General features: G+C 32.6%; 1 protein-coding gene across 3 annotated transcripts in view; it reads left to right on the top strand.

Annotated features, from left to right (window-relative positions):
* MICU1 (mitochondrial calcium uptake 1) overlaps positions 1-16,114 on the top strand; it is a 200,544-nt gene that overhangs the window by 72,164 nt on the left and 112,266 nt on the right. For all 3 annotated transcript variants that reach the window (XM_049697304.1, XM_004273143.4, XM_033434145.2), the window contains one exon: positions 1,504-1,547. In XM_049697304.1, the coding sequence (XP_049553261.1) occupies positions 1,504-1,547 (44 nt within the window). The remainder of the gene's footprint in view (positions 1-1,503; positions 1,548-16,114) is intronic.

Genomic DNA, 16,114 nt, shown 5'->3' with positions numbered 1-16,114 from the left:
TGAGATAACCTTTTCCTAATCTTTTGACAGTATATTAAGAAATAGGGGGGAGATAGGCAATCATAGTTTTAATTGTCTACAACTCTTTCTTGTTTTCTGTCCTCTTATCATAGAAGCATGTTCTACCTTTATGACTGGTATCTTTTTGAGTATCTGTGAGGTTTCAAATTAGATTTGTTTTTAAATTTTCCTTTTTGCTGACTTACCTCTTTCTTTTTCAGTCAGTGGTTCATTTTGTTCAGGGCAGGCTTCTAGAAGGTGAAGCATATTTTAGATAAGGAGCGTGTGTAACCAAATGTGTGGAAGCAGAAATGCAAAAAGCTTCCTTTGGGAGCAGTGATAATCCTATCTTTGTAGTACTCTGGGCATAATGAGGTAAGGGTCTGAACTGGCATGAATAAAATGAGAACTGAAAGAAAAGAACTGAGTAATTATGCAAGAAAAATAAGTGTAATTGGGAACTGATTTCTCCACTTTAAAAACTCCCACACCACCCTCTTATTGAACTCATTGTATCCTTCCTTGTAATATTACTATATGTATATGTCTTTCTTAGTAAATTGTGACTCTTCAAGGCAGGGATTGTATCTTACTCATTCAATTTTTTTTTAGGTATTTATTGATCAACCACTGTTCCAAGTACTGGGATAAAGCAGTCAGCAAAGACAGAAAATCCCAGCCCTCAGGAGCACTTAATATACTTGCTTTTATCTTTCATAGTGCTTAGGATTTCACAATGCTAGGGATTCCCAAGGTTAAATTTATTATTTAACCCACCTTTATTTTTTATTTATTTATTATTTATTTATTTAATTAATTTATTATTTATCTGGCTGTGCCAGGTCTTAGTTGTAGCACGCAGGATCTTCGTTGCGGCATGTGGGATCTTTACTTGCAGCATGCAGGATCTTTAGTTGTGGAATGTGGGATCTAGTTCCCTGACTAGGGATCAAACCCTTTCCCCCTGCATTGGGGGCATGGAGTCTTAGCCGCTGGATCACCAGGGAAATCCCTTAACCCACCTTTAAAAAGTAATATTGAGATGGTCTATTTATCTGTTTAGGTGTGTTGCAAAATGTCTTCTGATATTAAAGTCTTCTCTCTTTAACTTTATACAAAAAATTATTATGCATTCAGATTAAACTAATATCCCTCACCTTGTTTAGAGGTAATATATATCATTTTGATGTAATGGAAAAGAGCATCACCTTGGGAAGAGTCCAGGGTTCTAGTTTGGCTCTACTGTTGAATAGGTTTGCTCATGAACTTTTACCCTCTTTATCTCAGAGCTTCATATTCTCATATATAAAATAAAAGGTTGGTATCTTTTAGCACTGACACTTTGTGGGACAAAATTTTCATTTCTATGGACTTTGAATAATGTTGTGGCTAAACCATCTAGTACATTTAATTGAATGATTGGAAACAAAACAGAGCTGTCATTTCATATGTTTTACCTGAGTTATAATCAGTGACTAAGTATTGTTTTTTTCTCTTTTACAGACTTGGGTCTGGATCAATATACAATAAAACGCTTTGATGGAAAGGTGAGTGAACTATGATACAACGTATATATCCTGTTGTTTACTAAGAAGATTTTTAAGTTCCTCTAGAATTATTTGTGAGAAATTTCTGAATACCTGTTTGTCTTATCAAAAAAGTTAGTTGTTTAGATTGGGAGGCCTGTAAGTGCCTTCAGATGCTTCTACAGAAAAAAATCAAGCAGAAGGCTCTTCTGTGTTTTTCCGTATAGGGTAATACTGATGGGTGACCCGCTGTATATATTAAGGGCTAATTCAGTGTATGTTGACATTTGAATTTTAATTCAATAGCCATTATAAAGGTTAACAAGCCCCCCAATATTACATTTACATTTCTTATAAAAACACCTATCTGATTTGACCTTCCTTAGGCTTTGATAGTATATAGCAATAATCCTAACTAGAAAATTACAGAAGTCCTTACAGCTTTATAACAATTATGAAGAGCACCCCAAATTGCATATAAATTTGCATTATACTTACTTTCAGTTCTTTATTTTATGCCTGAATAAATCATATAATAAATCATTTAGTATAGAAAATAAAACTTTTAATTTTATTATCTCAAAACAGTCAGTTAAACATGTTTACCCCTTTCAGGCTGAATTCTCCAAAAAGAAAAAGAAAATATTACACAGGGTCAGAAAGAAAAGTAAAAGGTCAATTTTAAAGAGGAGGAAGAAAGCGCAGAAGGAAGAAGAGTGAGTCAGGGATGGCTCTACAAAGCTTAAAGAGAAGGAAATCAGAAGGAAAATGATGAAGTGGCTGGAAAAGGCAGGATTACAAACAAGGGTCTAGGTGGGTAGAAGTCAGGGTTAGTAGAAACTGATCTTGCAGGAATGTGTCAATCCTGCATGCTTATGTAAAACTACATGTACTGGTAAGGTGAAGATATAAGTGCTAAGGTCTTTTGCACAAGTAGAAGGAATGAATGGCTGCCTTAAGAGCTGCGAGATCTCGGCCAAGGCTTCCAGCCTAAAAATTACCTTTTCTATTCAGGTGGCACCGTGCCTCCATCTGTGGGTATCCTCTTTTTAAAGTCACATATTCTAAAAGAAAGCATGAACAAAAAGAAAGGGAATTTAGATGTTAGGAGACCCAGGTTTAGAGTCCTGGCTCTGCTTTGGGGCAGAACAATCTTCTCTCTGATCCTTGGTGTCTCTGCTTTATGTATGATAAAATACCTTATCCATGTGAGGGGTTGCTGCAGACATTGATGTCAGGGTCTGATTTCAGAGTCTTTGGCAGGTTAGGTCCCTGTCTTATCTGTCTTTATGTCACTCAGAGTCCAGAGCATGCCTGGCACATAAGAGGTAATCAATAAATGTTTGATGACTTGGAAAAAAATCAGTTAATCACATATTTCTTGGAGGTATGACTCATTATGCCACTAATATCTTATTGCAAAATCAATTTTACAGATCACTTTTTTTTTTTTTGGCTACTGAAGGAATCCAGAGTAGCATGAGAATTCAGTCCTCTCTCATAAACCTGGAAACATGTAAAGAAGTTGAATATGTGCAAGTTAAACAGCAACTTTACATGTTAAAAGGGGAATTTCCATTCCTAGAGAGCTCCCGAATATAAAAGTCCTAATGGTAATTCATGTTTCATATGTGCTGTTTAATTTTTTCCTGTTTTGGCCAGTACCTGTCCACTTGATCCTAAAAATTTGCAACTTTTGGCATGCCTGATGAGCTCCACGTTTGTTTCAATTGTATTAAATTTATGAGCTCTACATTTCTTATCATTTGTGCCATTTGCATTTTTTTTGATTTCCACTCATTTTTATGAAATAGCAAGAGTAAAATGCAGTAAAACATTAAAGTATTTGTGTACCCATCTTGCTATGGAAACAGAAATGGCAGTGCTTCTATGTTTGGAAGGCAATCTTAGCAGATTATAGTTGCAAGTGTTTATGCACTGAAGCATAAAATTCTGAAATCAGAGTAGGAAAGGCAAGATTTAAGGATATTAATGTATAATCTTTGAAAGTATGACCTACATGAAAGTCAGGCATATGAAAGTTGACTTCATCCAGGGGAACGGGTTCTGAAAGCAAATAGAGGAATGGGATACTTATATAAGGAGGTATAAAACTGAGCCAGTGACCCTGAGCCAGATAGCTTGTTCCCCTAGCAGAGTGCACAGATTTCCCTTTCATCCATGTTGTAATATGCATGTTTAATTCCTTTGCCAGGTTCTTCATTTAAGTCCTGTATTAATTTCTATCAAATATATTATTAAGGTTTTGTTTTGGAGTGAAGGTTATGTTTCCTAAATAGGATTCTTAAACTTAGTTCACCTCTAGTTTATATCTTTATGAATTGCCTTTTATTTCATATGAAGTCTAAGAAAGTAGTTTCTATACTGTTCTTAAATCTTATATAATGAAGAGCACAAATTTCATTCAGTGTTTAATCAGTTTACTAGTTTTTCCAGGGATTTTTGCCATGCATCAAGTTCTTCACTCGATGATTATAAGAATCAATGCTTATTCAACTGTCGATCTTATTTTCCTTTGGATCTTCATGACTCTTTTGTTTTCCCAATCAGAAAATCTCAATTCTTGAGTAGCAGTTTCCAGAGTATATAACTCCTAAGATAATATCCTGTTGAAAAAACAGATGTACATGGCAATTATAGTAAATTTCATGCATGATGATTAGAAATTAGTAGAAAGTTAACACCCTCGAGGAATTTCCTTTCAAACTTACTTTGATTTTTTTAATGGATAATTTTCTTTCTCTCTCGCTCTCTTTTTTTTCAACTTGGAAGATGAACTAGTTATAAATTGCTTAGAGAAATATTTATTCTCATCCTCTTATTCCCCCATTGTTTTAACATTAGGCACACCATTTAATTAAGTCCATCATTTGACCAGTAAGAAACACTAGCTTATTTTATTGCCTTCTAGTTGAATTGCACTTTAATGCTTTTGTCATTGAAAGCAAGAACAAATGTAGAAGTAGTATCATCTTCCTGGGGTGTTTTCTCATTTGTACTTGAATTTCATACAAACTCCAGATACAAAGTAGAAAAGAATGGCCCAACTGATATTGACAAATAATTGAACAGTTATTTCTTACTTTGATACTTGTCATCTTTTCTCCTATTTTTTTTGACTAGAAAATTCTCAAGAAGTAAATGAAACATTCCTGTTTCAACTGATAGTCTGTGAAACTGAATTTGATTAAGCAGCTGTTGAATTTGGGGGAAGATCTTTTTCCAGAGCTTATCACTGCCTTATGTTAATGTATGCTAATCCTTTAAGGATGCTTAGCAATTTCCTTTGTAGAAGAGTCTTGCAGTACCTTGTTATTGGCACTTGCATCATTTATGCATTTCACTATCTACCATCTACTAACACAGGCGTATTTCAATATAAAGAAGCTATAGTCAGTGACCTTTGGTTTTAAGAATATATTTTATAGTTAAATGATATTTGTAAAAATATTCAGACTATGTTTAAAAGTTTAAAAACTTCAAAGCTTGAAAGAGTTCAGATTTTCTATTAGAGGATATTTGAAAATTATTATAAATAGAGTGTTAGCACTAGTATATAGATGATAATACAAAATATGGTCTGGCTTTTGTTTTAGGGTAATATATCACAGATTTTTTAGAAATGCACTCTCTCCCTACATTGTCCATGCGTTCTCCTTATGATTTGTTAATGCAGTTATTTCATGAATTTTGGATTATTTCTTTAATGAAAACTATATTTTTTCCTGAGTTTAATTCTTTATCATCCAATAATTGGTCTATAAAACAAAGCACCATTTCTAAGTGGAGCCTGTATTTTACATAATCGTCAAATATTTGTTCATTTAATCAGTTAATTGCTGTCCAGTATTGGTGTGGTTTATCTTAAGTGGTTTATACCCTTCATTATCCTGTTTCTCTTACTTCTCCTTTTTTTCCTCAGCATACCAAATATAGAAATTATGGTTTGTATTTTCTGTTCCTATCGCCTATAATAGACAACTTTCTCCATCTCAAACCCTACCTTTTTTTTTTTAAGTTACAGTAGAAAACTGCATGGTCTGGGTAAAATTGTTTCTAAGCAAAGAATACCAGTATTCGAGAGCTTTGATGTAGTCCTCTTCTCTCTTCTAAAAACTTTAAAGTTCATACTCTTCTTTTAAGTAACAGTGAATTGCCCATTGAAACTAATTGTCTATCATTATCATTCCACCATGTATTTCTTTTTTTGGAAAATAGATTTTTTTATTCTTTCTTTTCTATGAAGTTGCCTTTTTCCCTAACCTCTCCCTGAACATTTCAGAAGTCCTGCCTCTGGAATGAATTTTTTCATTATTTGTAATTACCGTCCTCTTAGGATCTCTCCTAATTTGGGAGAAAGAATTAACATGTGTTTTACTCCCATCTCCTTTATGATACTTACAAGAATGTTTGTTTACATGGAACAGGAAAACAATTTAAATCAAATTAAGATGAAATGGCCACATTGAGGTGAAAGAGATAAAAGTATGGTCAAAGTCTAGAAAAGGAAATACCAATTACAGTGTTTATAATAGAAAAGATATGCAGAAGAAAAGATGGAGCTGTAGTTAAAAAGCAAAGCTTTAATATAACAAAATGCTTTTAATTGCTTACTAGGTAAAAGTTCTTTTAAAAATATTGGTAAATGAAGTTTAAAATTCCATTCCCTTTAAGGGAAAGTCGTGGTTCCCCAAGGGGAGTGTGGACACATTTTTTTTTTCCTGTAATGTAATACTTTTAATGCTTTATTTGAGTTGTGATTATTTACTTCATATCACAGATAAAATATGAGTCTGGAATAAGGTCTAGTATTACTATTACTCCTTGACATGTATAGTAAGTTATGTGAGGGATTTCCTGTCTTCTAAGAGTAAATTGTATTGCAGATCAAACAAAGGTAAATTGGGGGGGTGTTGCTGAAATTCTTATAGGATAGAGTTTGGTGAATCTTCACATTTATTTGAATTGCTTTAATTTTGCTCAAATTTTTATAGCAGGATTGATGTTCTTATGAATTCTGCATTGTTAATTGGGCACATCTCTCTCACTCTTTCTTTTGGTTTCCAGAGACTTGAAACCAGTCAATTCTAAATTCTTGGTGAATTGATGTATTTATTCAGGTCTTTCTATTGATAAATGTGAATGTATAGGCAGAATTTTTTTATTTTTGCTCCATGTCTTTTTGATCCATGTTTCCATTTGCCCTAAAAAGTGTAACAGATTCTAAGAGGATAAAGTATTTCAGTTCTTCGAGTGCTGAAGTTCTCCACAAATATTTTCATAATTATATATTATTTTAGGGGTGATAATTGAGCCCTTTTAAAAAACCCCATTAACATATCCACTCATTGGTTGTCAGTGGTTTATTTTTCCAGTTGAAAGTAAAATCTAAATGAAAAATGCTTGACTATTTGTCTCTTGAGGGAACTATTACTACTACTAATCATAATAATATGAAAAAGAAGCATAGTTGAAGTTTTTTGAGTGTTTATAATATGCCAAACAGTGTTCTAAGTGTTTATACATAATTACTCTAAGCCACACAGCCACTCTTTTAGATAGCTTACTATTTTCATTATTTTACAAATAAGATACTAAAGTATATAAAAGTTAAGTAACTTTTTTTTTTTTTTTTTGACCTAAGATCATACAGTTAGTAAGTGGTGGAGCCAAGATTCCAAATTGGTAGTCTGGCTCTAGAGTTCACCATCTTAAGGACTATGCTATATCATCTTTCATATAGCTAAGCTATTTGTCTGTATGATCTATTTGTAAATAGAAATTTCTCATCAAATATTTCTTTTATTTTACTAACTTAATGCTATTTGTGCGAGAAAGAACTTGCTATTTCACGTTGTTTTTGGTAAGAGTATTGAAGTTAATTTTTTCTGCTTTGATGAAGTACAGCTAGAAGCCAATATTAACCTGAGAAACCACATAGTGTTTCATTTTAAAGGAAGAAAACAAGAGATATACAAATTATAATGCCTGAATTTAGAAATTAGAATTTCAACTTCACTGTTATTGCACCATTGTTTTCTCATATGCCATGAACACCACTTGCATTTTGAAAATGCTGTCGTTTTTTCTTTTTTTTTTTTAAATCGAAGGCATCACTCTTAAGGTGAAAAGTGTCATCTGTATTTCGAGAACTGGATCCTGGCTCATTGTAGTCAAGATAGCAGAGAAAATAGTATTTCTGTTACAAACTAAACTATTTACTCTTTCAAATACTGATCGGTTGTGTGTTAAATGTAGAATAATTTGAATAGAGCTACTCATTATAGTTAGTCTTTAGACAAGCAAAAGTTTAAAATGTAATTACATTACCAAAATGAAATCAAGTACAGATTCAGCATTTCAGAAAATCCTTTGACACCTGTTGTAATTTCCTGTTTTATTTTTAGTCTCAGATTTTTTTGTCTTCCTTCTTTCCCATCCAAAGTTCTTTAAATTATTTTAAAACCATTTTCTCATTTTTCTCTCTTCTTACAAATTAACAATTTTAGTTCTCTTTAACACACTGCAGTCCTCAGAAAATCTGGTTTTGGTGTCTGAAATATTTTACAAGGGATTTCCAATTTGAGCATCTAAGTATTTGACAAGCTACATGTAAACAGTTAGTAGATGTAAGTATTCTGCAACGAATGTGAAAAATACAAAATTATGGATTGCTGTACTTGTTAGTGTGTAATAGCACAGGATGAGAGAATGTGGTTTTGGATATAGACAATCCTGTATTCAGATATGGACACTGCCACATACTTGATGGATAACCTTGGGCAAGAGACCACTTAACGTCTGAGTGTCAATTATCTTCTGTAACTATAAAATCAGGACAATAAGCAAAGTATCTGGCTCTACAAATTATAGCTATTTTGCATGACTTTCAGCCCTTTACTCAATTTATGAAAGGAGTTAGCTGCTATCATGTATGTTATCTTCTTTCTCGGTTTGTATGAAATGCTATAGAAAAGCATGTGCTCTTCATAATTGCTCTCTCCGTTGTTCTTTCCTTTCCAGTTAAATCAGCTATAAAAATCTCCTTGTGCTATCTCTGTAATGAGCAATTGGCCGGGATTAAATGGCTAGTCTATGAACTGAAGAGAGACCTCTGGTTTGATTTCTCATATCTGAGCTGTTCTGTGTTCACAGTGATTCATCTCATCACAGTACTGTAAAATCCTTTGGGTCTATGTCACATCAGTCCTAGCCTTGGGCTTGTAAATTGTCGATAGCATATATTTTTCAATCAAGAACTTTTATCATGCTACTAAGGTTGGTTTGAGAAGTATGATAAGTTCAGGTCAAATTTTATTTCACAGCCAGTGAAGTTTATTTGTTGAAAAAAAATCTTTAAAACCATTTGGTATATGAAGGTACTTTGGAGTGGTACCCAGCTGAATTAGCTAACTTAAACTGCTTCAACAGTGCCAGCCTTCATGATGGCTGGCTTTTTGTTACTAACATGAATAGTACTTTATTTAGTGCAACATAATTTTGCAAGAGACCTGTTTCTAAGTAGTCATTCTGAACTCTTCCTTAGAGTAGTTATTAATCCTCTAAACTCATCTGAGTTTGGTTGCCTATGTGTTAAATATAGGTGGTAAAGCAATGAATTTGCCATGAAGTTAAAAAAATAGTATATCATGAAATGATAGTGACATACCCTTAAAGGAAACCTTAATTAAAGAAATGGTTTCACTACCCATGGAAAAAAGTTAAGTGTTTGCTTTCCCTTTTCTTTAAGAAATAGGTAATTATTCATGTGTTTTCTTTTTATAGTAATGTGAAGTTTTTCTGTAACTGTATGTTTTATTTCAGCGAGGTTAAGAATTGAGTTATTTGGGTTTTTGTTTTGTTTTGTTTTACTGTACCTAGCAGATAATATATAAAATATTTTTATGTATTCCTCATTTCCTGTTTCGGGTGTTCAGTGATTTTATTCCAAATCACATTTGGTCCTTTATATGTTATAATAGTTTGTGATATAAATATATTTGATTTGGGAGTTTTTGTTCATATAATCAAACAATGTTATTTTTTTTTTCTTTTTCTCATCTTCTGATCAGGATTTCTGGCAGGTACTGACTCAGCAGCATGTGCCTTAAATTAATTAATGTTTCAAAACCCATAGTAACGCTTCAGGGACAAAGGTTCAGTGCATGTTCATGTCCTTTCCCTGCTCCCTTCAGAATGATTCAGTTCCTGTCACTTTAAATTAACAAATCTTTAATATGACAATTCAAACACTGCACAAGTCCTTGAGAATGTAGTACCTAGCATAACTTAAAAGGAAGTTTTAACATTATGTGTCACACCAAAGGTCAAGAAACTGTTTTAATCATTGTATAATGGATACTCAGTTACTTGGGTCATTTAAATAGTCTTAGTAGGGATGCCATGTTCCTAGTTGAACTGTAGCAGGGATGGTGAGACAACAGTAACTTCAAGTGAAAAATTAGTAGTTTTTTTTTTTCTTTTGAAATTTCTTAAATAATAAATACAGATAAGCAGTTGCTTAGTTGTACTTTGCTCAATAAAATGACTTAAGGGGAAACAGGTGGAACATTTAGAAAGACTTCATTTTGCTTTTTTGAGCTAATCAACAACTTTAAATGGAAAAGCAGCAAATATATGGAGAAAATCATAAAAAAGAATATATAGATTGTAGGCTGACAAAGGAGAATTTCAAGGACACTCCTAAGAAGTACTTTTCAAATTGATCTTTGAAGGCTTAGACTTAATTATAGTTTATAAACTATTAAAATGTATTCAAAATATATTCATTAAAAAACATTACTCTTGCATTTCTTAATAAAAATATAAACTAAGCTTAATTAGAACATCCTTTGGTTTAAAATAATTGTTTAATTAATGAAGGTCACAAGGTGCTGTTTATTTTTATACATTTTTCTTGTGCTTCCTTGTTCTTAAAATGGTTTATATTTTTAGTAGTCTCCTTACCAAACCCCCAAACCAATCATCCTGTTATTGGTGCAGTAGATTATTTTACCACCTTTGCCTTTAATTGCATTCTGAAACAAACCAACAAATATTTAAATTACTGTATCAGAATAATTTATTGATAATCCCATTATCAATGTTTCTAATCCTGGAGATTTTGTTTTAGAATAGCTGTGGCACAACCATCATGCAGAGTGCTAAGGAGTGTAAATCAAATGAGGTGTTAACACCTGTGATTGAGGACAGCCACTTCCAGTTCTCTGTTTATGGCAGGACAGTTTGTAGGAGGCAGCTAAAAATTCTTCCTCTCCTTTGATAATTGTGTGGTTTAAGGCTTAGAGATTTAAAATGACTTGTCTCACTTAGGTGTCCTTACTAGACAATGAGGAGAAGAGAAGAGAGGTAGGAATTGGTAAGAACTTGAAAGTCTCCAGAACCTGCAGCATTGAGTAGTCAACCTCTGTAGTTGACAAAGAGCATCAGTCTTCTTTAAACTTTGACTATTGAAGGTAGTATCCTTTCTTGATCAAGGATTCAGAATCAAGTTTTATTATATTCTTAAGGATATCTTATTAATAAGCTTTTTATATTATATATAAAATAATTATATTTTATATTAAAAAATAATAAACTCTTTTTCTTAGAATAGGTAGTGGAGGAATTGTTTATACTGGGTTCTATAAATATCACTCATTTTGGTGACACTAGTATAAATTGTTTAAGCTTCCAAAGGTCAATGAGCAGTTACTTTATACAAGAGGACTTTCTTGCTTGCTTCCTTACAGGAATTTGTCCTTTGCATGCTAAGTTCCTATTGCCTGTGGAGAGGCTGGAATCATTTTGTTTTTCTGGTAGCATAGTATGAGTGCTGTTCTTCAGATGCAGCTTATGAATGGTGTCAGTACTTATTATATTGCTGTGAGGAGTATCCATAATGTCTCTTTCCAGTCTCTGAGTTCCACCACTACTAAAGTCTGTTGATTTAAACCATGTGCTTGATTTTTCATCTTGAACAGAGGAACAATAATATAATCGTTAAGTGCTCCCAAGGAGGGTATAGTTTACTTGGTTGTCCCAAATATTAAGACTTCTATTAAGATGTCTTTAAATACATTTTTATTTTAGATTCTGTTGTGTTTGAATTTGGGACCATCTGTGAACCCATTTGATTTATCATTGTTGATTTGAAAGCATAAACATGACTAACCATTACATTTCCAACACCTTTATGTTTAGCTTTTCCATCATGAAACAAGATTTGAAATTCACTTTGATATGAGAGGACTTCGTTCCAAACTAACTTCCGTTTTAAAATTATTTTAGCACAAACACTCTAGCATGTTTCAAAGTTACACAAATAGATTTCTATGAAAACCACTCAAAACATTTTATTTCTTCTGTTCTGGTAAAAATGGGTTCTCAACTGATATGTATTGATGACCTTTGGTTGCAGAGAAAGTGTGAGGATAGTTCTTGGTTTGCATATTTGGCTTTGCCATGGTGCATTTTTTAGAAGTTTTATATATAAATAAAAAGCTTCTCCAATTATAGATCAATGTAACATCTATTAATTAAAAAGATTATAGAGAATCATTACATTCTTTTAATGATACTCATTTTGAAAATGATTAAAATATACATTTGAACAAATCAGGGCATAAAAATATGATGTGCACCTACATCATTAACTAGATTTTCAACTTCAAGATAAATGAGCTAATACAAGTTAAGCCTCAAGATTAATATTTTACAATAATAAACTATGTTTTGCTCCAAAAATATTCAATCTGCATTAAATTTTAGAAATTGCAAACAGTATAGACACCTGATGTATTTCTGTGCATTTGATACAGTACAACATATAATAGTTCATGCATGGGTTCTGGAGTCAGACCATGACCTGTCCTGCCACTTTATAGCACTGTCACCTTGGGCTTCTTATTTAACTTCTCTAACCCTCAGTTTTCTCATCTGTTAAGTGCAGACAGTAGTATCACCTATCTCATAGAATTGCAGTGAGAACTTAAAGAGGTAATGCAAGTGTTTAGCACAGTTCCTGGCATAGAACGTGCAAACTATAATTTTAAAATTCTTGATATGTCTTTAATGGTTGGTGGTATTCAAGGAATACCTAAAAATGTTTGATTTCAAAATGATTGAAAAGTTCTTCTTCTAAAGGATTTCCTGGGAGATGATAGTTACTAGAACAGTGTAAATCAAGGGTGTGAACAGTGATCCTCAGAATGAAACTCTTTTATTTTTGTTCTTATGGTGCATTTTTTCTTGTAATAACTTTTTCCAAATGGGAGAAGGTGAAATACTATATTGACTTATTTTTCAAAATTTGTATGTGAGGTTGTTTTCCCATGAAGTGATAGGGAAGCCTTTTCTAACCCATGTGACTGAAACCAAGACTGCTGCTGAGCTCAGGACAGTTCTTCTCAGCACTGATTGACTTGAGTGGCCAATATTCAAAATTAAATTCTTAGATTTGGGTAGCAGATAATCAATAATGACAAAATATAGATTCTCCCACCCAGAGCTGCCTTGAAGCAAGTTTGCAGGCATAATGTGGTAGAAACTAATAGAGTTGATGATTTTTCCCATCTAGGGTTTTGAGAACACCTCATCAGATACTGAGGACTGAAATAAATCATTTCAATAAAGTTATATCATTTCTTTGAAGTTAATCCTGTTCCAGTAGACTTTTGAATTTTTATCATTGCTTTAATCAAATCTTCTGCCACTGTTTTTTTTAAGCATCTTCATTTGTATCCATATTCTCTTTACCCATCTAGTTAATGAAATAGGAAAACATTTGCATTCTAGGTGTTTGGAGTTTTTCTCAGAGCTAAAGTGGTTAGAATGGGGACTGAAAAGAGAATGGCTTTCTGGCAGAGTGAAGTTTCCAGAATCTTAAGCATTCACCTTCCACAGTTTGTTGCACAGTAATTTGTGTTTGTTGCCTCAAATGCAATAATACCTTTAAAAAGTTTGGAAACTCTGAGTCAGAAGTAGAAATCATAAAGTACTGTAAATTAGAAACATCTCAGTTTAATTTTTATCTGACATATCCCCAAATTCTATCTTCTGCAAGTTCAGGTATGGGATGGGGGAAGAAAAATAACTCATATTTTAACTGTGCAACATTTTCTGTTTGATTGAGAATAGTGTGATTATTTAAGATTGATATCTTACAAAAGGCTTTGGCATCTATCTGTACACCAACTAAATAATGAAGAGTGAGCATTAATTGCATGGGGAAATTGCTGAATTTTCTCTTTCTAACACCTGTTCTCCCTGCCCTCACCCCAACCTTAGGTAGAAATACTATTTGTAATTTGGAAATTATATGCTGAAATTGCATCTTTTGGGAGAAGCATATTATTATCAATAATTTGTTTTTGAAATACAACACAAGTACTTCTTGAGGGATTTAGATAGGCTTCGAAATGTATTTCAGCAATATAGAGAAATGTTAATATTAAAACAGTCCAATTATTTCAGTTTCATAAAGGATGACATCTTAATTTAAATAGTAAAGCTGCGTTCTTTATCACATTTTCTATATACCAGAGATGTTTGGAGGTTCTAGATGATGTGTTAGCATCTATTTTGCTGGCATAGTGCATCTACTTCTACTCGATAGAAAAAAGTTTACTTCAAACTATAGAACTTGAAAAGTGGATCTTAACTAGAATAAATAATGAGGTTAAACTCCTAGATATGATTTTTCTCTTTGGCTTTATCCAGTCGAGTCCTAGAAGACAAAATTATTGGCCCTATTTTGTTCAATCCTATTATAACAGGATTCACTGTTTGAGCACTGTGAGTATTAACAACTTGGAATCATGTCTGGAATTCCCAGTCCCAGGGCTCCTGATGGTACCTGCAACTTTAGCCAGATGTTTTATAAGTTTTTGTGGTTGGTCAGAAACCAGAGTGTGAATGCTTCAGCACAAAGCCATCCTGGTAAAACAATTGAGGTTTTAGACTACCTGAGAAGTGTAGTAGTTACTTTGCTGATCTGCTGTAAGTTTACTCTTAAGTCTTTCTGCTTATCTAAAAAATTAAAAGATTCAGGATATGTTGCAGTTGAGATCAATACCAGGATTCTTATGAGGTTATTAATTTATTTGCCTGTACTTAAGGTCAGTAATTTGAATGTTTTAGTGATGTTGAGTCTGTAGCCATGTTTTAAGTTTTAAAACATATAAGATCTAAGACTAGGTCATGTAAATGAATAGTAAAACAGTTAAATTTCATTTTAAGTCAGTGAGCACACTGCTTTGAAATATTTTACATAGTCTTGTTCTCCAAAACAGGAGGAACATTTGTCAGTAAATTGAATAGAAATTCTATTGTGAGCAGTTTACCTGCATTCCACTTTCACAGCCTTAACTTCAGAGTTTCAAGTGATTAGAGTAATGTCTGATATGTAGCTTCTAAGATGCATAAAATAGTATAATGCTCTGTAAGGTATCTGCAATTATAGCTTCTTTTTAAAATACCCAGTTCTGTTTAATTTTCAGCATATACACTGAAGTAGTTGCTAGAATTTTACCTCAGGAGCTTTAATGTAAGTTTCTATAAATTTTTTTACTGAATGATATGTTAATATATTACTTAATCTCACATTATATGGTCTTACAATAGAATTGAAATATATTCTATTTCTTTTGACTTTTATATAGAATTCTTCCTTTTAGTTTGTCTTATGTTTATTTATATTGAATTTATTATTTATATTGAATTAAATACAAATCCTTGTGATAGATTTCACTAGTAAAAATGCATATTAATATAAATGTTCATTAGGAACAAAAAATATAAATAACCACCTCTGAGACAGTGAGAGAAAATGAACATTACTACCAATCTGCTAAGGAAGATTATGTTTTCCTTGCACTGTGACTCCATATCACCCCTGAAGTATATAAATGGTATTTGCTTAGGACAAAAGTGACTTAAAATTTAGTCAAAGATTAAACTTTATCCAAAAGATTAAGTGAAGGAACGATTTACTTGACATTCTCAATTTGCAAAATTAAACACTGATAAGACTTTAGGAATAAGAAAAAATAACCAAAAACCTTCCTTCCACTCTCCTTTGAATCTTGATTTTCCATTTTCACCGTACTTCGGTGCTTTTAAAAATTTATTCATTATTAAACTCCAATATATCTATTTTCACAGATTCTCCTTGTGCCTTGGCTGTTTGACTTGAGGATATCATTTATGGTAGAATCAGGCCTTTGATTTAAGAATATCAGCTAACAAACTGTCATGCAACACAAAATAGTCTAAAAATTGGTTTCTGGTAATTCCCACTTCTTTCCAAATCTTGACATATTTATTCAATTCTCCTCCTAACTTTAAATAATTTGAGGGATCAAATATGATGGTTTTATGACAGTTTAGGTGTTTGTGATTAATATATGTCATGAATTTTATAAGTTATCTTTGGAGTTTTAGATACTTGAAAACACACTTATAAATTCTTAGAGTTAATATTGATAGATAGTTGTGTAATCCTAAATGTACCTGAACTACTCTTTGACAAGTGGATGCCTCAGAAAACATAATGTAACTTCTCTCCC

Source organism: Orcinus orca, chromosome 14 (genome assembly GCF_937001465.1).
Source record: "Orcinus orca chromosome 14, mOrcOrc1.1, whole genome shotgun sequence".
Lineage (NCBI taxonomy): Eukaryota > Metazoa > Chordata > Mammalia > Artiodactyla > Delphinidae > Orcinus > Orcinus orca.
The sequence above is the reverse complement of the archived record's forward strand: the minus strand, read 5'-3'. Positions and strand labels throughout refer to the sequence as shown.